Below are 27,632 nucleotides of genomic sequence, written 5' to 3' on the forward strand. Positions count from 1 at the left end.
CTGCCTGGAAAGTTTACCTCCCCCCCACCCCCCCAATCTTCTTCAACTGACAAACTCCTATTTAATCTATATGCCCCAACCTAAATGTCCTCTCCTCTGCGAGGCATTCCCTGACTTTCCTCGGCAGAATTAGCCATGCTGTCATCTAGCTTCTCATGACACTTGATCCATACACATTACGTCAGTTTTCAAACTGCATTATGGTCCTCTCTGTGTACATCTGCCCCTCAGCGGGCTCCTAGGATCAGGGATCCATCTTTGAGTCTTCAGTTTCTAGTATAATGCCCAACATAAGCATAGTGGCAATAGGGCATCTTATTTCTACAACCTCCCAAAGAGGGAAAAATGGGCAGAAACATTATAGAATCATTGAAAGTGCATATTTCCAGTTGTATATATTGTGAAAAAGGAGACTTGGTTCTAATCTCTTCTGTGATACTGTAAAAATTGTATTTTCCATCTATATAGAAAAGTACAATGAAGAAAACTCACTGCATTTTTTTTTATTTTGAGACAGGGTCTCACTCTGTTGCCCAGGCTGGAGTACAATGGCATGATCATAGCTCACTGCAGCCTCTAACTCCTGGGTTCAAGCAATCCTTCCACCTCAGCCTCCAGAGTAGCTGGGATTACAGGCATGCACCACCACACCACACTAGTTTTTAATTTTTTCTGTAGAGATGGGGTCTTGCTATGTTGCCCAGGCTGGTCTCAAACTCCTGGCCTCAAGCCATCCTCCCATATTGGCTTCCTAAAGTGCTGGGATTACAGACATGAGCCACCATGCCTGGCCTCAGTGCACTTTAGAATTGGCTGAATGGGACATCAATCAAAACAATTGATGGAGAGTCCCCGCCCCCTGCAAGTCAGGGCTGCCTCACACACGTGAGTCAACACCTTTGAGGTCTGGCATGTGGCAGGGCCTCAATCCACATTTGCCACACTAGATGAAGAGTTTACTCACCAGCTGGATACATTTATGGAGACGGGAGCAGTAACTGGGAAGAAGGGGGCCCTGGCAGAAGAGCAACCCTTTTTGAGGCTGGGCAAAGCCATATCTACTAACAGACATACTCTGAAACATGGAAATCAGAGACTAAGTACTTAGAATCAGGTTATTTAGACCCAATAAAAATACGTAGACGTTTTTCTTTACTGTCTGTCTACTTCATTGCGCTCTCTTTATCTGAATAAAAGCCAAAATGATTAAGTGTTATCTGTCTTAATCACTATGATGTGTATCTGGCTTTACATCTTGGCTTAGAATTCTATTAATTATCAAAATGCTTCATAATTAGAGGGCTCCCTTCGTCTGACAATTCCAAAGTGCTTACATATAGTTCTTAGATGTTTTCAATCGCATTTGGGATTTCAATTGCCTTTGAATGGGTTTTCCAGAGCATTCAGAAAATATGGTTCCCAAGTGAGCTGCCTCCAGGGTATGAACTGCACCTTTACTACCTGAGGCTCACACTGAGGATTCCTGGAGTGGTTTTGCTAGTGGGTCCCCCAGCAGGACTCTACCGTGCCTCTTGTCTCTGACGAGTGTCCTCATCAGTCATGACACAGCTTTTCTGCTCATTCTGATGTGGAGGGTCATTAACCGTGTGCTGCACACGGGCGGCATGTGTCCAGTGCTGTGCGCCACGGGATTACGTGGGATACAGAGATGGTTTCTCAGCCTCAGGCGCTTACAGGCTCACTGGGACGTGTTTATGGGAGAAACTGCTAAGAGAGCAACTGAGGTCAAACCAGATCCGAAGCTGGGCATTATGGAACATGCCAAAGCACAGGGCATTCCAGAGACCAGACACGGTGCTCAGGTGTTCTAGGAGAGGTGGGACTGGGAATGGGCAGGGAGCAGGAATGGTGATGAAATGGATACAATGTCACATCCAGGCCCTGGGAGTTCTCAGGTTCCTGCTTTCCTGCTACACTTCCAAGGATAAGAGAATGCGAGGTCAGGATCTTTGTCTGTTTGGTTCACTGATAGACGTTAACCTCTTAGAAGAGTGTCTGGCACACAGTAGGCTCTCCATAAACAACATGTTGATTAATGACAGTGGAGACATGGTTCCACCCTTTCCCCTACCTTCCCACCACCTTCCAAGAGACTCACAAGGTTGATGTCCAAATCTAACCGTCACTGCAGACAAGCACACTTGTGGACAAACTGTATGCAGCTGAGGTCTCTTACGAATAGTTTTGAACACATTTAATGTATCTGATTTAAAGCCATAAATTGTCTCTTTCAAGTACCCCTAAGATTTCATTTGCCCAGAGATCTCAGATGCCACAACTAGGCCTGTCAAGATTATGTTACCTCTTTACCCTCCGACCCCAGGTTGGGCAGCTGTGTGGTCCTGAGCAAGCCACGTGAGCTCCAAGAGATTCATGTCCATCATATATGGAATTAGTGGCTGGATTAGCTTATCTCTAAGGTTCCTTCTCAAATAATGATTCAGGAGAACGGAATTTGGTATTTGACATTATTTTTTGGCTGTAGAGAAGACAGAGAGTGTTTTTATTTTGGTTTTTTTAAATTTGATTCCTGGGTCCACCCTCGTGCTGAGAAAATCTCAGTCACCCCCACCCCCTCCTTCACCTACTGGGAGGGTATGGCCAACCTGCTGTAGCTTTAGGAATCCTGTTTCTGCTTTCTCCTTTCTCAACAGCTCACCCCATCTTCCCATTTTAAAGCATCCTAGATAGTTCCTTCTCTTTTCTCTCCCATCAGAGCCTTTGGCTCCAATTTGGTTGAGGAATTTGGAGCCACATTTTGGATTCTTGACTGTAAACCTCTCCTCTCTAGATCCCTTGTTTCTCTTTTTACTCTGGTAGATTCTCCCCCCCACCCCAACTCCATTTACGTTCCCTCTCATTCCTCTCCTTTGATATCCTGCTTGACTTTGGCAAACACCCCCTCACAGCTTTACACAAGTCCCCCTGGAGAAAGAGCCCTTCTCCAGTAGGCTCAAGAGATCACATTTTTTCCCGTAAAAACGATAGCCGCCATCCACTGAGCATCCGCTCTGCACCAATCACTTTATGGAGATCATCTCCGTAATCTTCACTAAAACTCTGTGATGTTGACACGATCCTCCCATTTTAAAGCTCGAGAGAATGACGCTTAGGGAAGTTACTCAGCAAGAACGTGGAGAACCAGAGAGCTCAGGCCTGGGTGTCTCAAAGCCCATGGGCCTTCTCCACTATTCTGAGCACATTAACACTGTACAGAGGTTTATGATGTGCATTCGTCCTTTTAGTGGCCACTCCTAGATTCAGGAATTTTACAGTTGGAACATACTTAAGAAATCATTTAAGTGACTTCTAGTAGAACCTAAGAAATATAAGAACATACCCACACAGAAGAAAGGAATGATATAATTACATGGAAGAATGCACGTATATTATATACATCTATATTTATAAAACAAACAGAAAGTATATCTTTACAAACTCCCATGGAACATTTACAAAAATTGGTATATTTGGCCACAATAAAAGCCTTAATCCTTTTTGTAAGGCTGAAATTGTATTATGTACAATATGTCCCCAAGCCATCTTGCATGATGTTCTATCCAAAAGAAAAAAAATTGTTTGCCATTGTCTAAACATAGTATGCCCTTACCTTTCCCAACTTAATACAGTCTTTATTCATATTGTTTCTGAGACGTGGAATGCTTTCTTCTAATATCTGCCTTTGGAACTCCTAAGCTTTCTTCAAGCCCATCTTAAATGCTATTTTCTCCATAAGGCTATTCCTGATCTCACAAAAGGGTGTGATATGTTTATTAGAGTAATTTATATCTTAGACCTCGCTAATCTATTAGTTGGTATCTATCTTTAGAGGGCAGATGGGTGTCTCACCTCCTTGTGAATTCCATAGCACTTAGCACAAAAACACAAAAAATAGCACTCATTACATAGTTGAATTTAATTTAGAATTACTTATTTTGCCTTGGTGCAATATAGGAACATATAAAAATTGAGATAGGCAGATTTCCATACATTCTAATACAAAGCATTCTTTTACATCAATTACTCATTTTGTCCCTTAAATATGCTTGGGTTGAAATTTCAGCATTCTTTCTGTCAGTTCATATTAACTTTCCAAGCTAAAGTAAATAAATTTACTGAATATGCTGAGTCAGCAAATAAGGGGTTTTTAAGTAAAAAAAATTATTTTTAAAGGAGAAATGTCTAATTGCATATACATGCCAACAGCACAGTCTAAGAAAATAGGAAAGAAAAAAAAAAGACACCCACTGTAGCATTAGTTTTTAGACTGAATAATATTTCCATTTATAAAATGTGACTTTCTAGTAAGGCACTCAATAGTTTCTTCACAAGTAATTTTATCAAGAAGTACAAATAAAATTTTGTTTGAGCCTCTTTAATGTAGCTGAGCTGCTTTATAACATTAGCTACACAAAAGAAGAGGAAAGTTAAAGGCTCTAAAGGTCATCTTTTGCATTGGTATAGATCTTTACAGTTTGCAAGGCACTTTCATGGATTTTATTAATGTTCCTTATGTCATTGAAATGAATATTATTATCCCCATTTTACAGATAAGGAAGCAGAGGTCTGGAAAATTATTTGCCTAATAGGCATTTGTTGAGAGAAAAAGGAGAAGGAAGATAATGAGGACAAAAATGTGTCTTATGAAAGGGTCAGGATGGCAGACTGGGCAAAGATATTTGCTTTTCTCTTTCCTTTCCAAAATTCCATTCAAATGGTTGAAAAGATACATATGTTGTAACAAGTATAAAACAAGAAAGGATATGATCAGCAGATAAAAAATTCTGAGGAATTTCTGGATATTGGAAAGTTTACGTTGGCAAAAAACCACAGCAGAAGAAACCACCAAAGCAGACTATTACAGAGATGAAAAATCCTAAACTCAGAAACCACAGGTACAATGAGAAGGAAGGGCCACGAGCAAGAGTAGCCACTAACGTCATGACAGGGTTGCGTGACAAATAGCGAGGTCAGCCCCGCCCTGCCCCCTCCGCAGGCCAAGAAAGCTGCTCCTGGGAGATTTCAAGATTTCTCTCTCAAATATCGACAGATGAAGCAGACAAACATTAGTAAAGATATAGAAGACTTGGACAACTTAATCTACACCCTCGGATGCAAAAGTCCCTCTACCCAATTATCAAGAATGTTCACCAAAATAACCATTTTTCTGGAGCACACTTGGAATGTTTACAAAGACTGTTCGGATACTAAGCTATAAAGCAAGTCTCAACAAACCTCAAATAATTAGCATCACAGATACCACATTCTCTGACCACAATATAATCAAGTTAGAAATTAATTTGAGCTGAAAAAAAGAAAAACACCAAAACCCTCCATACTTTAAAAAATATAATTAGTGCATGAGTCGGAGAAAATATCATAATGACAATTTTTAAAACTACTTAAAACTGAATAATAATAAAAATACTATATATCATAGCTTAAGAGATAGAACAAAAGTGATATTACAAAAACTATGATCTTTAATACTTATATTAGAAGAGATAAAAGGCCAAAAATTAATGAGCTAAACATGCATTTTAAAAGTTAATAAGGTTTAAAAAATGACTAAATGAATAAACTCAAAGAAAGTAGAAGGAAAAATAAGAGCCCAACTGAATCGAATAGAAAACAAAGCTTCAATGCAAAAGACCAACCAGGCCAAAAGTTGATTTTTCAGGAAGACTAATAAAATTAATAGGATTCTGGAAAGAATGGTCAATAAAACAGAAGGCACATATGAACAACGTTAGGGAAGAAAAAAGAGGCTCTGCAACATCTGTCACCAGGCTGGAGTACAGAGGTGCTATCACTGCTCACTGTAACCTCAAACTCTTGGGCTCAAGCAATAATCCTGCCTTTGCTTCCCTAGTAGCTGGGACCACAGGCTCAAATGCATGTCACTGTACCCAGCTAATTATTTTTAAAAATTTTTTGTCGAGAAGGGATCTCACTATTTTGCCCAGGCTGGTCATGAACTCCTGGCATTAAGCAATCCTTTTGCCTTGGCCTCCCAAAGTGCTGGGCTTACAAGCATGAGCCACCGTGCCAGCCCAAAGAACCAAATTTAAAACCAGAAATGAACATGAACAGGCATGAACAGGCATTTCACAGAAGAGGAAACATGAAAGGTCTGTACACATATAAAAATCATACTATAGCACAGAAATGCCAATTAACACATACTTACACAATTTTATACCAAATATATCTGTAAAAATTAACCTGTCTGATAATGCCAAATATTGGAGATAAATCACTGAGAACTTTTACTCTGTGCTAGTAGAAATGAAAACTGGTACAACTACTATAGAAATCAATTCAACATTATCTTGTAAACAAACACATTCTCTATGACGCAGTAACCCAACTCTCAGATGCACATCCTAAAGGAATCCTCGTACATATGTGTGAAGCGATACATTCCAAAATGTTCATAGCTGCATTGTTTATAACAGGGGGAAAAAAAAAACCTGGAAAGAACCCGAATATCTATAAACAGGAAAAAAGATGATATATTCATATAGTAGAATACTATGTGGTAGTGAAAATGAATGAACTACCGCTACATGCATTATCATGTTGAATAAAAAAAATCAAGATACCATGTTTATACAACTCAAAACCAAACAATATATTCTTTAGAGACACATACACATGTGATTATATTATAAAGAAAAGCAATGAAGTGAAAACCATAAAATTCAGCATGAATGGGGAGAGAAGTGAGGAGGATGAGTGGAGAGTAGCATAAAGTATTGGGAATGTTTGATTTCTTCACCTGGGTGGTGGTTGGTCTTATTATTTTGCTTCATAACTTGCTTATATGTTACATATATGCTCCTATATATATTAAGTATTATACCTCTTTTAACAAATAAAAGAAATGATTAACAAAAAAATGTATTCAAAGACCATCCCTCCAACAAAGGGACGGATGGTGTTACGATTGAGTTCAACAAACCTTCAAGAAAAAGCTAATTCCTCTGTTGTTTTAAGTGTTTCAAAGAATACAAAAAAAAAAAAATGACTTTTTTTTTTTTTTTTTGAGACAGAGTCTCACTCTGTTGCCCAGGCTAGAGTGAGTGCCGTGGCGTCAGCCTAGCTCACAGCAACCTCAAACTCCTGAGCTCAAGCGATCCTCCTGTCTCAGCCTCCCGAGTAGCTGGGACTACAGGCATGCGCCACCATGCCCGGCTAATTTTTTCTATATATATTTTTAGCTGTCCATATAATTTCTTTCTATTTTTAGTAGAGATGGGGTCTCGCTCTTGCTCAGGCTGGTCTCGAACTCCTGAGCTCAAACGATCCGCCCTCCTCGGCCTCCCAGAGTGCTAGGATTACAGGCGTGAGCCACCGCGCCCGGCCAAAAATGACTTTTGAATTGATTTTACAAAACTGTCAAAACCCTGGTCTAGTACAATAAAAGATAGCCAAGAGCCAATAATACTTATTCAAAAAGAAAAAAAAATTTAAATAAAAAAATTTAGAAATCATATCCAGTACCAAACTTAATGAATAAATCACCATGATTAAGAAAGTTAATTCCAAGTTTGCAAAGATAGTCCAACATTAAGAAATCCATAACATAATTCACTATATAAGTAAATTAAAGGAGAAAACTCATGAGCATTTTGATGAAGGCAAACAATGTTTGATAAAATTCAACAACTGTGCCTGATAGAAAATTAGAAAGGAACTTATAATAACTTGATAAAATTTATGTACCCTGAAACATCTGACAGGGATTACACTAAGTGATGAATTATTGGAAGCCTTCCCATTTAAGTCTGGAAGACAAAAATGTTCACGTCCATTTTTCTGCTCCACGCTGTTACTGTGGAAGTCCTAGCAATTACAGTAAGACAAGAAGCAGAAACAAAAGGCACAGGTACCAGAAAAAAAGAAAAACCCCCGCTATTATTTGCAAGTTGTAGGCATACACATGCATAAACGCACAGACACATACACATGTGCACACACTCTTTTGTTTATAAATGTACAGGAAAGGATGTAGAAGGACACATGCCAAATTGTTAACAATGATTTCATCTGGGGAGGGAAGAAAGTTAGGGGAGGCAGTGAGGGTATTCTCTGTATTTGTTTATTGCTTGAATTTGTTTTGACAGCTTTCGTAATTTAATTTTTTTTTTAAATGTCAAAAGTCACAATGACTAGAAGTGATTGACCCAAAGCTCAAACTTGGGTCTTGCGTTATTGAGTGAGTTCCACATAATTGGTTTTTTATTTTAGATGTAAGAAAAAGGAAGAAAGGTGGTGCCACCAAGAACTGTGCACCAAGAATCAGCTATTAAGGTCATTTACATTGAACTTTCATTTCTATTTGTCACAAATAATACCCTGAGGACTAACAGTGATAAATAGCTTTCTATGAAGGCTCTCACTGCTTACAAAACAGCTCTACATTCATTATCTAATTTGATTTACTCCTTAGGAAATAATTTCAATAGTCTATGAACAAGAAAATGTCCCACAATGGTGACCTAAACGACATGTCATCAAATGACTGTAGATCTGGAATTCCTGAAACTTTCAAAGGCTCAGGGAAAAACTCCAGCCCTCAGGATCCAGCTGACGGACAAACCTCCGGCTACATCCCCTCACAACGTGTGCTTCTGTAATCCGAACTATGCACTGTTTTCAAAACATGCCATGTCCTTTCTTATTTCTGGGGCTCTACAGATGTTTTCCCTCTGCCTGGAATGTCCTCCCTCCCTCTTTTTTCCACTTAAAATGCTTGCCCATCCATCAGAAAAGAGTTAACAGAGCAGACCTGACTGCTCCCCTTTAAAAGATGTACTTACAAGGTTGGCCTTTGGCTGGCATCTGGCATCTTGGGTTTGGGGATGTTTCCCATCGTTCCCAGAATGGAGGAGGGTGGCTCACTGTGCCTATACTGTCCAGACGATAGGGTTTATGCTGAATACCTGCCTTCCTTCTGGGAGCCTGGGACTGTGGTACCTGGCAGGCAGAGGGTGCCTGTGTGGTCAGTCCCAGTAAAGACCCTAGGCGCTGAGATTCTAACGAACCACCCGGTTGTCCACATTTCACGTGTGTTGTCATAACTCATTGCTAGGGGAGTTAAGTGCGTCCATGTGCCTTCCCCGGGAGAAGGGCCTTGGGAGCTTCTATCTGGTTTTCCCCAGACTCTACCCCGCAACTCTTTTCCCTTTGTGATTTTGCTCCGTATCCTTTCACTGTTATAAATCACAGCTGTGAGAGCCAGTACATGCTGAGTCGCTGAGTCACTGCGGAGCACCGAACCTGGGGTTGTCTTGAAGACCCCCAACACACAACCCTTCAAGTCTCAGTTCAAATGTGACACTGTTTGTGGAATCTTTCTTCACTTTCCAGTACTCCTTTGCTTCTGCTCTTATAATTAAAGAGTTTCTATTGCATGATCATTAACTGTCTGCATTCTGTGCCCATTTTAGAGTGTAAGCTCATCAAAGACAAAGATTTCATTTTTCACCTTTCTTTTTTCGGCACAGGGTTGGCACACCCTGGTAGCATTTGCAGTGGTAATTGCAGTAATAGTCGATAACTGCTGTTTACCATGTGCTTGAGCCTCCACATAATATTGCACACTAAGAGCTCTACACCTAATACTGCATTTAATCCTTCCAACCACCCTTCAGGTAGTTACTATTACTATCCTCATTTTTAAAATTAAAAAAAAAAAAAAAAAACCCAGAGGGGGCATAAGTAGGTGTTAAATGAGTGAATGAACCACCTACAGAACTTCATTTTAGCCCCTAAGGAATCACTCCACCGAGCTGCACTTTATTGTTATAGCTATTAACTCATCGTGTACATTCACCTCAGCACATGCTATGCATGGACTCCTGCTAGGACGTTATCTATTATATCACTTATCTGTTACAAAGTGATTTATTATTTTTCCTAGATAAGGTATGCTTACTGTACACAACTTAAAAGGCACCAAAGGTGTATAGTGAAACTTAACCTCCTCCCCTAGATACCCTAGTGCCCCCGCCCATCTTCTTTTATATCCTTCCAGAGAGGATAGACAAGTATGTTAACACATTTGACATGACAGTAGCATTTTATACACACGGTTCTGCTACTTGCTTTACTTACCTAACAATATATCCTGGTGCTCATTTCATAGCACATACAGTGCTACCTCATTTTTTTTTGAACACCTGCATGGTGTCCCTTGTCACTAGGACATTAACTTGGGAACAAGCATAATTATGACGAGTGGCTTACAGAGCATTTTACATACTCAGGGTAGATCTACGTGATAAAGTCTTAGCAATGAAAAGGCTGGGTCAAAAAGATATTTATTACTTATTCATTTGTAATGTAAAAATTGAGCTATAACTTAGACACCATAAAATTTGTTCTTTTAAAGGATATGTTCAGTGGTTTTCAGTAAAGTCACAAAATCGTGCAACCATCAAAACTAATTCCAAAACATTTTCATCACCACAAAAATAAAACCTGTATCCATTAGCAGCCAAGATACTTATTTTTAATTTTGACAGGTTTTGCCATATTGTGCCTTCAAAATTAAATATCTTTTTGACCCACTTCTAGGAATTTATCTCTCCACAAATAGGGAACCTAATAGATTTCTAGTTGCCTTCCCCTCCGTACATATAACAGTGTCTCTTTGGTCTTATCTAAGATCAAAGGTTAAGTCCAAGTGCAGGAAGCAAAAGGTAAGCCTCCCACTCCCAAACCCCACCCCCACTCCCCCAATACCATACTGCTACATCCTACAAATAAACTGGATCCCGGCACACTCCCCATGCTGACAAATGCACCAAAGTCCGGCCTAACTTTTAAAAGTCCTTTACAGTCTTTTAGGGGATGTACTAATCTGCACAAATGTACATGGTTGCTACCCTAACGTTGACAAGGGCGAAGGCATTCCAGTGACTTCGATGTTCTTGGTTGAATGCTCTGGCCACCAGAAAATGAAACAAGGAACAGTTCTTCTTTGTGTCTGTCCTCCAACCTAGGCACTGACACCACATCAGGTTGTTCTGTCCTTGGACGACAGTCCCCCGTGCTGACAGTGCCAGCCACAGGACGCCAAACGAGGCTTGCTTCACTTCACACCCCTCCTCCCACCACCTGCCAGCCCTGCTTATCTGGCTGGACCTCACACCCTAGAAAACACACTCTGTAAACTGCTACCCACAAGTTTGCCGCTTGGCTTCCAGCCCCATGCTGAGAACACAGCCTACCAAGCACCCCTAGGTGTACGGACGCTTTCTTCCCCTTTCTTCCTTTTCCTCATGTGTTTTTAGGAACATCCAAAGGCAAGATAATTAAAACCTGCAAGAAAACCAGCTGGCAGAGAAAAAGAAAACCTTAGTGACTTAGGGACGACGCCACATGTTTATGGGTAAGTTTTGTAAGTAACACGACAATAAAAAAAGAAAAAGAGGCTCTTATAAATAAATGCCACATTCTTCAAAGCTCTATATAAACGACATTCTTTTTACGGAGGGAGGGGGGCTACTCATACTCACGTTCCTTTCTCATCATTTCATTTCCAACAAGGGAAAAGGAACCCTAATTGTACAATTTCCTAGGACCACAGGCATTACGGGGCCAAGGGCACAGAAACGCGCACACACACACACACACACACACACACACTGAGTGAAAGCAAGAAAGAAAAGAGAAAGCACAGGAGGATCTTTATTTAGCACAGATGAGTAGAACAAAGGGGCAGGAGGGCAGGCATCTCTCCACCTCCGATTGGGTTTTCATGCTATTCACGTTAAGTACACACACTTTAACTCAAGAGACAAAAGCTCTGCCTTCCTCTCCCAAGTGCCAAGTGCTGTCTGAACAGCATCAAGACTTGGATTTGGGTAATCCCTTTCATTTCTCATCTGCTTTGCCGATTGTCAGGTGAAGCAGAGCTGTTCGTCTCTCCACATGTGACACAAGGCTCAGGGCACACGCATTCCGGAGTGGCCTTCCCCACGAGCCAGCTGCGTGCAGGTAACTGAAGCCCACCCTCCACCTTGCTGTTAATAAGGGTAATTGGCATGCCACTGAGGGGCTGCTGGAGCGCAGTGATTTGCTTGGTACGGAGGTCTCCCCAGACCATATGTGCATGCAGCAGTGATAGAAATATTTTCCATATGAGCTCTCCTCTCGCCTGCTTAAGTGCTCCAGGCTGAGTTAGGCCAGCCCATTTGTCATTTACCCTACACAGTAAAAATCAACAGGGAAGTTGCGAACTTCAACTACAACTAGAGGGCAATGGTCTGCTTTCAGCTTCCAGCATCACTCACCCATTCAGTTCCCCCGGCTCCCATTCAAGAGCTTGATCCCCCCACAGACCCAGAAAACACCTACAGAGCAGAGGACACGGGTAACTAATAGGCGAAAAGCATGCAACAAATAACCCGTTGCTGCACAGCTCTGGGCTGCATGTCTATTCTGAACAGAGCAACAAGCCTGCTGAAACTGTAGCTAGCCTTGCAGCGTGGGCTTGGGAGCACTCTCACTTCCACTCTTCTTAGAAAAGGGAAAGTAATTACATTAGGCTTTCAGAGCCTGCTTGGTCCCTGACAAGGCTAACAAAAGGCAAAGCTGTGATGTGGCCTCATGGCCTTTTTTAGGAGATACACTTTTCACTTGGCTTTTCAAAAAGGCAGATGGATGCAGGAGAAAGGCTGTCCTTTCATTACTCAGGCACCAGGGTCCTGAGTGAGAGGAGTGGAGGAGGAAATTTGCTGCAGGCTCGTTTGCAGGTGAGGGTGGATCACAAAGATGCTTCCCTCTCCGGTCAGATGATCATCCCTCCAGTCTCTTTGCCTGCATCAAAACCTGGCTCTGAGAGGTATTAATGATGTTCAAAAATGTACCCAGCAGTCACATGAGCCAAATCCATAAGAATAAATCATCTTCATGGGCTTAAAACATGCCTCCCACCTATGGTCAATCTTGGCACACTCCTAGCCCTGTTGCATATCACTATCCCTCTTCAAACCTACCATAGAAAGTTAAGTACAGATTTTTCCAAGTACATGAAAGCAAAAAAGGAGAAATGGTACAAAAGCAAGAAGGAAAAGCGACTCCCTTAGCATGCATATTCTCTCTGCCACATTGGAGAAAAATCCCCAAAAGGTAATAGTCCCTACTGGAATCTGACATGCGACATTTTTTTCCCCCTGCAACGGCAGGACAAATGGGCATGCTACAGGCATCTGTCACCAAGGCCCACCGACTTCCCAGTGTGACAACTGAACAGACAGGCTCAGAATGATATTTTAGAAATTACAAGATTCTTTAGGAAGAAAAGAAGTCTTCATACAAGAAAAGGCAAGACAAGCCTAGAAAAGTAATATAAACCAATACTCCTTGCACACCATAAAAACCTATTCCCTGATCTCTCTTGGTAGATAGAAGAGGAAATATAATGCTGACAAAAATACAACTTCTGACAAGATATTTTATTTGGCTTACCTCTCCCCCAGGTCTTGCTAACATTGCTGTTTGAACGTGGAGCAATGTTAATATCAGGTAGCTGACAAACATTATTACCCAAAGTTAGAACTACCCTAGAGGAGCACTCCGTCTGCCAAGTGCTAACAGCTAGCAGATGCACTTGTGTCTCGGGACTGCAGCCCTGGAGTTCCGCTAGGCACCGCGCTGGTTCCCCGGGCTCTCCCTCACTGTACTACCCGGCGCTCCGAGCTCAGCCTCTGCTCTGAAGAAAAACTGGTAAGCTGATCTCTTCATGTAATAACTTCTCCCGGCTGGGGGAGGGGACAGGAGCCAGCTGGGAGCTGGGGGGCTGCCTTTAACAGAAAGCAGAAAGGGGAGGGACAGAAGTGATCAATGTGGAGTTCTGCATCTGGTCTCATTCATGAAAAGGGCTCGCAGGCAAGCTCTCCACATGCAGGGGGACAGCCCCTACCTCATCCACTGAGGCAGGCAGGAGGCAGGGAACTGCTGCAGGATGAGCTTCAGGCTAGGAGCTGGGAGACCCAGGGCCCTCCTAGGCCAGGATTGGGGGCTGACAAGCTGTGTGTGCCTGGGCAATTTTCCCTCTCTGGGCTGTGGTTGATTTTCTCACTGGTATAATCCACGGTTGGGCAGATGACCTCTGAGTTCCCTTTCAGATCTGATTTAATGGTTGCAGAAATCTAGGTAGTCGAAGGCTACATTATCAAGCCCAGAGGGGACAGAAGTCACAAGGGTGCTGTGTATTTGTGTACTAGTTGTATGTATGGACATAAGTGGATGGGAACTGGGGAAGCCGCTATATCCCCCTCTTGCTGTATCCCTGGGTCACTGTGCCTAACCCAGAGCTTGAGTAATTATTGCAGACCGTGTGAAAATAAGTGGGAACAAGTGAATCCCCGGTGTTAGTGCTGGCAGTGCATCAAAATGCAGGATGGTTTTAAAGAAATAAGAGCTACCTCTGGGTAGACTCAGATTGACCATCACAGTGCGGCTTGCGTGCAGGGAGCAGGGGAGCAGGCTGGGGAAGGGTCTTGCTAAACCCCACAGTCCACTTGGACACAACTTAAGTGGTCAACTTGTATTCTGAAATAGCAGGGATCATGGCTTAATGGGTTGAGAACCCACCGAGTATTGGATTTATCCTAGAATGGGCACAAGGAACCACTGCCAGGCTGCTGGTGGCCAGAGAGGATAGGATAGGATGACCGCATGGTGCGGTGGAAACAGCCTGGAGTCCTGGAGTCAGGCAGGTGTCAGTTCAAACCCTAGTTCTCCTTCTAGTTCCCTGAGGGTGTCTGGGTGAGTATTTAACCCCAGCGAGCCCCAGCTGCCCCCACTGTGAAATGGGGCAATGCCATCCAAAGGTTATCACCACTATCAATGAGGTCACCTAGGCACAAAACTTGACATAGTTCCTGGCACACAGTACTAAAGACAGGGGGTTTCTCTTTGATCTGAAATAAATTATCAGCACTCAGTCCCAGAAAGTAAATTAATAAACACTTGAAAAGCCTCAGGTTATAGGCATTTTCCTGCATTAATGAGGAAACTTTAAACCTAACTGCAGTTTGCAGCCATCTCAGAAAGTTTATTATCACAGGTCACATGACAATTTATTAGTGGGGAGTTTTTTTTTTTTTTTTTGAGTAGGGTGATTAGGGTGAGGGACTTTCAATCCCTTTTTCCAGGGCTGTTAGAGAAAGATGGTATGTTGAAGAGAAGGAATGAATTTCTTCCCTGTCCCCACCTTCCTCTTCCTCCTTATTCATTGGTATTGTTCAGCTTTGGGTCTGTTCTGCTACCTAACTGAAGGGGCACTGTTATCCACTCAATAACCTCACCAGAAATACAGGAATTATTTAAGAAAGCCAAAGTTCTTAAAAGACCAGGGATGTTGTCTAGCCAGGGGCTGGGAAACTTTCTGTAAAGGGCTGGATGATAAATATTTTCAGTTTTACAGACCATATGGTCTCTGTGGCAACTACCCAACTCTGCCATTACAGCACAAACAACCATGGACTTCACGCCCATGAATGGGCGTGGCTGTGTTCCAATAAAACTTTATTTATAAAAACAGGCAGCAGGCCAGATTTGGCAGTAGTATGCCAGCCCCTGGTGTAGAGACTTTCCAATCATCCTTTGATCTACTGTAATCTTTTGACCTCTCTGCTCCACTGCAAGAGCTCTGGAAATATCACCAATGGTCCCTGTGCCACAAAATTCAAAAGTTAATATTTCAGCAATTATCCTATTTTATTTCTCTATACCATTAACCATGCCTTCCTTTTAAAAAAAAAATTGGGGTAAAATATACAAAACATAAAATTTACCATTTTAACCATTACTAAGAGTACAATTCAGGGGCATTAATGTCGTGTAACCATTGCCACTATTCATTTCCAGAACTTTTTCACCATCGCAAACAGAAACTCTTGTGTCCATTAAACAACAACTCTCCATTTGCCCCTCCTCCCAGCCTCTAGCAACCTCTCTTTTACTTTCTGTCTATATGAATTTGCCTATTCTGGGGACTTCATGTAAGAGGAAAAACACACTATTTGTCCTTTTGTGTCTGACTTATTTCACATTGGACAAGGTCTTCAAGGTTCTTCCATGCTGCAGCATATATTAAAACTTCATTCCTTTTTAAGTTGAATAATATTCTATTGTATGGATATACCACATCTTGTTTATCCCATTCATCTGTTGATGGACGTTTGGATTGTTTCCACCTTTTGGCCATTATGAATAATGCTGCTACGAACACCAGTGTATAAGTATCTGTTTGAATCCCTGCTTTCGATTCTTTCGGATATATATCTAGGAGTGGAATTACTGGATCATATGCTAATTCTATGTTTCACTTTTTGAGAAACCACCAAACTGTTTTCCACAGTGGCTGCACCTTTTTACATTCTCACCAGCAATGTACGAAAGTTCAAGTTCTCTACATCCTCACCAACACTTATTATTTTTCACTTTTTTGACAACAGCCACCTTAATGGGCATGAAATGTATATTCTCCTTTTGGAACTACTCTCTTCCCATAGTTTCCAAGTACCACTCTCTAGATGTCCTTTGGCTCTGATTAACCAATATTCTTTAAGTATTATGAAGCCAGTATTATTAAAAGTATTAAAGTAAGAACTTTTCAGATCATGTCTCATATAATCTTGACAACAGCCATATTAAGTTAAATAACTTGCACCATGTCACACAATGGGTAGGTGGCAAAGCCAATATTCCGGTCCCAGCAGCCTGCCTCCAGAGCCCAGCTCTTAATGACAGCATTGTGTTGCTACCACCTCTCTGGACTTGATCCAGACTCCTTGCTATGTCCTGGGTCTAGCTCCTAAATTCTTATGTTCTAGGCCCTTCCTCCTCTCTATCCACCCTCCTTGGGCCATTTCATCATTTCACTGGCCTCGGCCACCCTTTACCCATGACTCTCCACAACTATCTTAGCCAGGTCTACCTGCTGACCTGCAGGCCCATACATCCTGTTGCATACTAGACAATGGAGTCCTCAAATGCACTCCAGTCTCAACAGGTCTAAGACTGAGCTGATGTTTTCCTGAACCCTGTTCTTCCTCCTGTTTCCTCCATCTCAGTGAATGACACCATTACCCACAGAGGGCTGCAAACAGGGTGTTATCTTGGATCCTCCCACTCCCTCACTTTCTCATCCAAACCATCACCAGGTCCGACTGAGTTTCCTTCCAGAAGTCTCTCCAGCAGCCATCAGGTCGGTAGCCCCAGATTCCTGCTGCCCCTGCTTCCACCCAGCCCTCCACCATCTCTTTGGGACTTTTTGTAGCAACCTTCTTGCTCTGGTCTTTCCTCCTTCCAGCCTTCTTCCCTGGGGTAACCACTGGGATGCTTCTAAACTGTGTCTGATCATGTCGCTCCACTGATTTTTAAAAACTTTTTATTTTAAAATGATTTTATGTTTACAGGATAGTTGCAAAGACAGCACAGAGTGTCATGACATACGTTCACCCAGTTGCTTCTAATGTTAACATCTTGAATAACTATGGTACATTTATGAAAACTAAGAACTTGACATTGGTACAATAATATTAACTACAGACTTTATTCCAATTTCCTCAGTTTTTCTTCAAAATGTCCTTTTTCTGTTCCAGGACCCAGTCCAGATACCACAATTACATTTAGTCATCACTTCTGTTTAGTCTCTCCTGGTCTACGACAGTTTCTGACCCTTTCTTTGTTTTTCATGACCTTGATACTCTTGAAAATTACTGGCCAGGTATTTTTTAGATTATCCCCCAATTTGGATTTGTCTGAGGCTTGTTCATGATTAGACAGGGGTTAATGGGTGTTTGGGAAGAGCATCATGGATGTGAAATGCCCTTGTCATCACGTCTGGCAGGGTACACGTGTACTCTATCAACATGGCTTATCACAGATGATGTTAACCTTGACCACTTGGTTAAGGTGGTGTCTGCCAGGTTTCTCCACTGTAAATTTACTATTTTTCCCTTTCCTTTTCCATACCCTATTCATTAGAAATGAGTCACTAAGTCCAGTGGAATTAAGCTCCACTTCCTAGAGGGGGAGTATCAGAGAACATTTGGACATATTTTAAAACCATCACAGCAATTGATAAATATTTGGGGGCAGAAACTTTCAGGCCATGCAAATATCCTATTTCTCCTTAAAGGTGCACCCACTAATTTTAATATTCATCTGTAGATCTTGCCTGCGGCAATTATTACTATAGTATTCTAATGGTGATTTTCTGTTTTCTTCATGCTGTCTACATTTATTTTAATATTAATCAGAATTCAATAGTATGGAAGATTTGTCCCTCCTCTCCCCATTTATTTATTAACTCAATCATTTTTTATACTTCCTGCTTCTTAAAATCTTTTGATGGCTCTCCCTTAGGGTTAAAGTCCAAACTCTTAAATATGACAATTACAAGACCGTTTGCAATCTGGTCTCTTCCTGCCCTTCCAGCCTCCTCCCCTGGTTGTCTGTTGGTACGTACTCCACTCTCCAGCCATCTTAAGCTGTAAGAAACTACCCAAACTACATGTGTCCTGTGCTCCACGACTTCTTTCATGGCACTTACGTTCTCTAGCATGTCCTTCCTTCCCCCCCATTCTCACTGAGTTAGCTGCTGTTGCTCTTTGTCTCTGAAAACTTAGCTCAAATTTATAAGCACCAAATATTGGAAATTTCCTAAATGTCCACCAAGAAGGACTCAACAAATAATTTTGACGTAAATAAAATGAAGTACTCTGTGGCAATTAAAAAAAAAAAAGAAAACAATTGAGATTGCTTCCCATGTAATGGTATAAAACATCTCCAAGATTTATTATTAAGTGAAAAAAGGAAGACGCATAGCAGTGTGATCACTGTCCTATTATTTGCATATACATGTTTGTAATTGTTTGTATCTGTATTAACGATCTGGCTACCTCTAGGGAGGGGAACGGAGTAGCTTCAGGGCAGGAATGAGGGAAATTTATTACTACACAACTGCACTGTTTCATACAGTAGCCACGTAGCCACACATGGATACTGAGCACTTGAAATGTGCCTACTCCAAACTGCAATGTGCTGTAAGCATGAAATATACTTTGCACCAATTTGATGACTTAGTACAAAAAAATGTAAAGTACCTCATTAATATGTTTTTATGCTAATTAGATGTTGAGATGATATTTTTAATATGTTGGTTAAATAAAATACAGTACTAAAATTAATTTCATTTGTTTCATTTTCTTTTGTTAATGTGGCTACCAGAAAAACGTTAAATCACATTGTATTTCTGTTGGACAGAAGTTCTACAGCCTCTTTCATACTTATTGAATTGTCAAACATGTGAATGCATTGCTATTCCAAAAGTAAATAAAAATGAAATAACAGTAATATAATTGTTAAGAACAGAAACAAATGAATACATACATAAATCTTCCTCCCTCCCAATGATCCACTCAAGTGTCACCTATTCTAGGAGTTATACTCATCAGGCCCCCGTCCAGCTGAGGGCAGTGCCCTGGCCTCTGTCCCCGAGTATCCCCTGATCATGCTGCATTGTAACTGTTAACTAATATACCTGCCTTCACCAATAGAGAGTGAGCCCTTTGCGAAAGATATGTCTTTTTCTTTGTGTCCCCAAGATTCAGCACGTAGACAGCTTTGTTCAGTGTGTACCAGATAAGGGAACGGATGCAAAGGCAGGTCTTACAGGAAACCCTCACCTGCTTAAGATGGGTGGAGAGGTCTTCTCAGATACCAGGAAGGGGAAAATGAAGAGGAGAAACTCCCAGGAGGTATATTCCTCCAGGAAATTCAAGTAGTTTTCAACTGAATTTTTGGGTGAACTAGAAAGGGAAAATATAAGTCAATAGGGGAAATGTACCAAAAAATAGGAAAAATGAATGTATGAAGCCTAAAACCACGTAGTTCATGTAAAATATAATTATGTACTTCTGTCTTACTGACAAAGGAGAGTCCACCCATAGCAGACAACACCTCTAAGGCTATTCTATTTCCTGCAAAGAATGTCTATTCCTTTATAACAGAAGAAGGAAGATGCAGCCTTCTCTACAGAGGTATATACTGTATGGCTGAACTGTTTGTTTGAACTGTCTGTTTCTTTAAATCTGCTTATATTGTGTGGAATAAGTGGGGACAGTCTCTTTCAAGAAAGCATCTGGATGTCGGTCAGGGAGCCGGCCACGCAGGACAGCAGAAGCAGAAGCAGGTGTCAGTAATTAACTCTCCCTTTGTGTGGACCAAGGGGCCATCAAATAGCCAAGGAGGTGGGGAATGAGGAAAGCAAAGGAGGGCTCTCTGCTGCCGTTCTCTTGACTGTTCTCCAGTCTGCTTAATGACAAGGACAATCATGAGAATCTACAATAGAGGAAGTCACTACATCGTGCCTTTCTCTGGATTCTTTGTGAAAGGGGCCACAGCCTGGCTGCGTGGGCGCCTGCAACTGGCTGGGCAGCCATGCAGGGAGGCTGAGCACCTGTGGGCTCGCAGAAAGCAGGGCTATGCTACTTGGCTCAACTGGGTTCAGGGCTTTGCAGTAGAGACAAGAGCAGCGCCAGAGACACTGTCAGGGAGATGCTCACAAAAAGCACACAGGGCAGGCTCATCCTAACTCTGGGAAAACATAGGGAAATTAATTCAGAGAATGTATCAGAACTGTGTCGTGTTGACCATATTCTTTATTTCAAGTAGAATTTCAAGTGCTAAGGCAGAGATTCTCAAATTGTGGCTGCTGGATCAGCAGTATTAGGGGACTTGTTTAAAAATGCAAATACCTGGGCCTTGCCCCAGCCTTGCTGAATCAGAACCGCTGGGGGTGGAGCTCATCGATTTGTGTTGTAACAAGCCCTGTGGATGCCTGCTTGCTTAGGAACCGTGCCTTTAAACAATAAGTCTCTGTCTAGTAAGCCTTAATCCAAATTTAAAGTATTATTTTCTAAAATCTTATTTCCTTACAAAATGTGGCTGTCAGATATTAAAATACATTGTGAAGCTATAGTCATTAAAACAGTGGCAAATACGACTGATGAAGGAACAAACAGATCAATTAACTAACTAGACATGTAAAAAGATTTGGTATGCAATCAACAAGTCACTTCAAATCAGCAAGGAAGGGATGGAAAAGGACTGGGAATATGACTAACCATTTGAGAAGTAAAGTTGTTTCCTGAATTTATAGCAATGACAAAATAAATTGCAGGCGGATTAAAGGTTTTAAGCAAACAACAGAAGTAGGAAAACAGTGTCAATGTTTCTATATTCTTGGAGTGGGGAAGGACATTTAAGCAAAGCTATAACAAAGGCAGAAATAATAAAAGAAAAGATTTATATATGTGTTAAATTCTATAAGTCAAATATACCATGAACAGAATTAAAAGTCAGATACACAGTAGAAAATGCATTTCACTTGTTCCTTTGCTCAAAACATCAGTACCTATCAGTACCATCAATACCTATCATCTGCTGGAACTTAGAAACACAGTGATGTGCAAAAGCAGACTCAATTCCTAGCATTCAGGAGCTTATTGTCCGGTGGAGGATGCCAACATGAATGAAACCCAACAGCCACATTTAAAACTGCAATGTGAAAAGAACTGCAAGGAAAGATACATGGTGAGAAGAGAGTTGTCCCCATTAGGGAGGCTGCTTGCGAGAGGAGTGACAGTGGCTTTCATGAAGACCTGAGTGGAGGCAGGTGCGGATGGATAGAGGCTGGCAAGAGGGAGGCAGCATCGCCTGGGCTGAAGACGAGAGGGGCCGTGGGGAAGAGTTCTGTCTCTTTCCTCCTGGGAATCTATTTTAAGGCGGGGGCAGAAGTTACAGACCAGATCTGCATTCTGCAAAGGCCTCTTCTGTTGTGTGGAGTGAGGACTGGAAGGAGGCAAGAGTGGAAGCTGGGAGATCAGGTAGAAGATTGTGGCTGTGGTCCCCAGGAAAAGGGATGACAGCTTAAACCGGGATGGTGGGAAGAAGTGGATGGCTTCAAAGACAATTTACAATATGCACCTTGTATAATGGAAAAGGGCTCATGTGCACAACATATTTTGAAAGTCACAAAACTCATAAATCAGATAAAGATAATTTTAACAGTGAAAGGTTGTACTCAAGATCAACCACAGGGAGGTTCCTAAATACACTATAGTATACCCAGAAAATGAAATCTTAGCCAGTCATTTAAAGTGATCATGTCATATATTTATTGATATTGGCACATTTTGATGTTGTGTTTTAAGGCAAAAGTAGGCCACATAAATGAGAGAAGAACAATCTTTACAACCAATGGTGCTGGGATAAGTGGATATCCACATGCAAAAGAATGAAGTTGGACCCCTACCTCACACCACACTCAAAAATGAACTCAAAATGTATCATGGATTCTACATCATGCTGATGATAGTTAATAACAATATATTGCATACTTAAATATCGCAAAGAGAGTAGATTTTAAGTGTTCTCACCACAAAAGGTAAGTATGTGAAGCAATATATTTGTTAATTAGCTTGACTTAGCCATTCCACAATGTATACCTGTATCAACACATCATGTGGTACACCACAAACATATACAATTTTTATTTATGAATTAAAAAGATAAATCACGGACTGTGGTAGGCAGAACAATTGCCCCCCCCCCCCCCCCGGCAAGACACCCATGTCCTAATTCCTGAAATTTGTGAAAATGTTACATTACATGACAAAGGGGAATTAAGGTAGCAGATAGAATTAACATGGCTGAGCAGATGACTTTAGGGAGGTTATCTTAGGCACAATTAATCATAAGGGTATTTAAATGTGGAAGAGCAAGGCAGATGAGGAGGTCGGAGTGATTTGATGAGAATAAACTCAACCTGCCATTGCTGGCTCTGAAGATGAATTGGAGCTATGAGCCAAGAAATGTGGGCAGCCTCGAGAAGCCAGGATAGGCAAGCAGACATTCTTCCCTAGGGACTCCCCAAGAAACAAACACTATGATTGTAGCCTAGTGAGACCCATTTTGGACTTGTGATCTCCAAAACTGTAAGATAATAAATTTGTTGTTTTAAGCCCCTAGATTTGAGTTAAATTGGTTACATAAGCCCTAGGACACTAATATATAGACCTAAATGTAAGAGCTAAAACTTTAACACTCTTAGAAGAAAACACAGGAGTAACTTCACGACCTAGGGTTAGATGATGGTTTCTTAGATACGACATCAAAAGCACAAGTGACGAAGGAAAACATAAGTAAATGAGACTTTATCAAAACTAAAGACTTTGTGCTGCTAATGATACCATTAAGTTAGTGAAAAGACAATCCACAGAATGGGAGAAAGTATTTGTAAGTCATGTCTGATGAGGGATTTGTATCACAGTCTATAAAGAATTATTACAACTTAATAATAAAAAGACAACCCAGTTAAGAAATGCACAAAGGGTTTGAGTAGACATTTCTCTAGACAAGATATATAGACAGTCCATAAGCACATAATGAGAGCGTGAGGCTGTTCTCCAGCATTGTAATGCTGGCTATTTCTGAAAGGTAATTTTTGTTTTCTCCCATTTGCTAATCTATATTTCTTACTGTTCCCAGCATAAGCAGACAATATTTTTGTATTAAGTCATTAAATATGAAATGTTCAATTTCAAATCAAAAGTTTAATTTATTATATCTCAAACAAGAAGCAGTACAATTAATCTAAGTATGCACCCATACTATTGACGAACTTTTGCCATCTTAACAGTAGCTTGTTTATGCAGCAGTGAAGAAGCCTAGAGATCACGTGGAGATAAAATCGCAAAAGGCGTTTTCCACAGCTTGTTGAGAATTGATTATTTCTCCTTGCAAGAAGTGGTCCAAAGCCTGGAAGAAGTGGGAGTCAGTTGGTGCAAGGTCTGGTGAATATGGCGGATGACAGAAAGTTTCCAAGTCTAGCTTCTGTAGTTTGAGCAGTGTTGCTTTTTGTGACATGTGGTCTTGCAAGAGGGTTGGCCTGTCTCTATTGACCAATCTCAGCTGCTTAATCACAAGCATCCTCATCATTTCATCCAACTGGTTGCAGTAGACATCAGCTGTTATCGATTGACCAGGTTTCATGAAGCTGTAGTGGATAATACCAGCGCTGGACTACCAAACAGATACCATTAGCTTTTATGATGAGTACTTGGTTTTGGAATTTCATCTTTATCTAACCATTGTGCCAAATGCTTGCAATTGTCAAAAAGAATCCATTTTTCATCACATGTAACAATACAGTGTAGAAATGATTTGCCTTTATGTTGTGACAGCAAAGAAAGGCAAGCTTCGAGATGATTTCTCTCCTGATGCTTATTTAATTCATGCAGAACCCATCTATCCAGCTTCTTTACCTTGCCCATTTGTTTCCAATGGGCTAATATTGTTGGAATAGTAATGTCAAACCTTGCTGCTAATTCATGTGTAGGTGGAGGTGGATTCTCTTCCACTGCAGCTTTCAGCTCATCATTATCCACCTTGGTCTCAGGTCACCCACATGGCTCATGTTCAAGATGAAAATCACCAGAACGGAACTTCTCAAACCATTGACAGACTGTGTGTTCATTAGCCACATCCTTCCCAAACACTTCATTGATATTTTAAGCTGTCTGTGCTGCACTGGCTCCACGACAGAACTCATATTCAAAAATAACACAATTTTTTGACTTATCCAGGGTCTCACAAAAATTGCTCTACAAACAAATTTGAAAGATAATCACAAGCCAAAATGTGTGTTTGAGAGAATGAGGATGTACCTTCACAATAAAAAACAGACAAAGAAAAAAAAAACAAAGAAATGTCAAAGTGAAACGTCAGAGATATCAACTGTCAAATGCAGTACTTAAGGAAAGCGTACATTCATACTTAATAACCTAAGAGAAAGAGTAATGAAGTTCATTTCGATCCTCACTAGGGATTTGCTTCACTGGCAACCCAGCTCAGCCAAAAGATGCAAAAGCTCCATCTAGGGGTTATTTACTCAAACTGCAGACACCTGATCCCAGAAACGCAGGGAAGGAGACCTAAAATGCGCAGCGAACACAACTCATGCTGCAAAAGGCACACAGACATGGCAAGTGAATATCTCAGAAGACTAGCTTTCTTTCCCAGGACCAAAGGTGTTAATTCTCTGTGTAAACAGAGGACTTTACAACTCTCACCAATAGGGCTGAGAAAATATTTTCAGTTCGGATAAGGACAGGGAGCCAACCAATCGCTTGGTTTTCTTCCAAGTGTCTCAAACATATCCCTTCTCTAGTGTTGATTTTACTTAATTAAATAGAGTTAATTTTCTGCTTTGAATAGAGCAGGGATGGTTATTACTTTCTGGAAAAAGAAAGGAAGACAATGGCTTTGCAAGTGTTAACAGATTTGTTAAACATCCATAACGTAAACAGATGGCACCCAAATACTTTGGTAGAAGAATTTGACGAATACATGGCAAAATCAACTCTACATTAAATAATTCCACCCTTCGGAGTTCTGGTTAGTGGTAGGAGTTTAGTCCCGGCATTGCTGGTGGCTGCTACCTTCCCGGGTCATATCTCTCTTCCTGCCTCACTCCCTCCAGGCCAAGGCTGTAGAATAAAGTGCCAAAGGTTCCAATAACCACCACTGCATGTCTGCTCATGGCAGATCAACCCTGCAGTGTAACCTTGCTTACTCCTGAATCCTGCTTGGGCCCTTATTTTAGGATGTGGCATTCATGGAAGTTTCTGAGGATTTGGAGAAAGCACAGTAAACTAGAAAAACCGACCTCATACTAAAAGCTTAAGGTTGGAGTTATGAGCGAGCTGGAGAAGAGAAACATGAAGGGGGCACATACTGATGGTTTTTCAAGTCCACGAGGGGTTCTGATGCCGCCCTGATGTCCTTCTACCCACATGCCTCACCGGAATTCAAGGGTCTTTTGCCCAGTTTCTGCATCTCTAATTTGGCAGCTGGAAAATATCTGAGAAACTAATCAGAGCAATTAGCAAGAGCTAATTAAGTGATAACTGGATGGAAGTGTTACCTCTCCTGGCATTCAACAAGAGAATAATGATAGCACTTAATGAGCACTCAATTTGTGCCCCTAGGCATTGTGCTTAGAGACCACGACTCATTTAAATGTTGCCAAGGCAGGTCTTTTTGCAGATGAAGAGACCAAGGCTTGGAAAATTTAAGTGACTTGTTCACGATCACATGGTAATCTGTGGCAAAGCAGGGATTCAAACCTAGGGCTCCTGTCTCCACAGCAGAGGCTCTTAACTGGAATGTAGTAGAAGAGTCTTGCTGACTCTAGTTTTGAAATGTGTCTTGAATCCATCCACTTCTATCCATCTTCATGTCTCCACTAGTCCAGGCCACCATCAACTGGACTTTTTCAGTAGCCTCCTGAAGAAGTCCTTAGGCCTGAATTAAGAAGTCCTTGGCCAGGCCCAGAGGCCCAGTGGGATCTGGCCCCATGCCACACAACCTGCCCCCTTCCTTATGACCCTCTTGTCTCACTCTCCTAGCTATCTCCTAGCTCCTTCCTGCCTCAGACATTCACACTCATTTTTCCTGTGCCTCTAAACTCTTCCCTTCCACTCATTCCTCAGGTCCCAGATAGAAGCACAATCTTCCAGAGAGGCATTCTGACTCCCAAATCTAAGTTGGCACCCCTGCCTCTACAGTCCCTTGAACCCCAACCCCTGGAATTAATTTCTCTCTAAGCCTCTGCGCTTCTCCTTCGAGGCCCTTTTCCTCACTTGCAACACAGCTTTCCCATGTGTTAATCTCAACCAGACTATGAGGTTCATGAAGGCAGAGCAAAAGGTGGTTTTTTTGGGTGGGGGCGGTTAGCACATAGTAGGTGTCAATACGTATCTATTTGATAGAACACGGGTGAAAGAAAGCAAGCAATACCCTAATTCAAAGGGATACATCTCTCAAGTGTGAGATTTCCCTAATCAGGGCAAATCGGATGAGGAGATATTCTGGGGAAAGGTCCTTTCTGAAGTCCCTCAAAACACTGGCACATGAGCGGGTACCACTTTAGAGGGATCCGTATATTATTGTCTTTGTGCTGGGTAATGAATGATGGGGGCTTTTAAACACACAGGCATGTCATATTTAACCCCAAACAAGGAGCATACCATAAAAACTCACAGCCCAGAGATCACAGCTTGGCCTCTTCAGTTAAGAGCCATCAAAGTTACTTCTGACCCTGGACATCCTTTCACCCTTCAACCTCCAACCTTTCTTTACCTCTGTCCTTTCTCCCTTCTCCCAGCCACAGGGGCTGAGCTGGCAAGAAGCATAACGATGCCATACTAAGTTGGGGAGTTCTGACTTCTGTTAATCTGAACTTGCTGGAACCAGCCACAGTCTTGGCACTGAGTGCAATGGGCCCCCAAGCTGCTGGAACAGCCACTCTGCATGCTGGTGGGCTGCTCTGCTGGGGTGTCCCCCGGCTTGCACACACAGCTTCATTTTTCCACACTAACTTCTACTAGGGGTGTTTATTTTATTCCACCAATAAAAAGAATTTGAGGAAAGCAACTTGAAGGCTGCAACTACCAGCAGAAAGTGGCAAGAAGAAATCAATAAAAATTGGAAAAGTAGATACCATAACAAAAGCACTG

General features: G+C 41.6%; 1 protein-coding gene across 1 annotated transcript in view; it reads right to left on the reverse strand.

The window, feature by feature from the left end:
- The window catches only part of THSD4 (thrombospondin type 1 domain containing 4), a 197,434-nt gene extending 183,859 nt beyond the window's left edge, over positions 1-13,575 (reverse strand). Inside the window, exon 1 of the mRNA XM_069458125.1 lies at positions 13,504-13,575. Coding sequence (XP_069314226.1) covers positions 13,504-13,575 — 72 coding nt within the window. The remainder of the gene's footprint in view (positions 1-13,503) is intronic.
- Between the last annotated feature and the right edge of the window lie 14,057 nt (positions 13,576-27,632).

Source organism: Eulemur rufifrons, chromosome 2 (genome assembly GCF_041146395.1).
Source record: "Eulemur rufifrons isolate Redbay chromosome 2, OSU_ERuf_1, whole genome shotgun sequence".
NCBI lineage: Eukaryota > Metazoa > Chordata > Mammalia > Primates > Lemuridae > Eulemur > Eulemur rufifrons.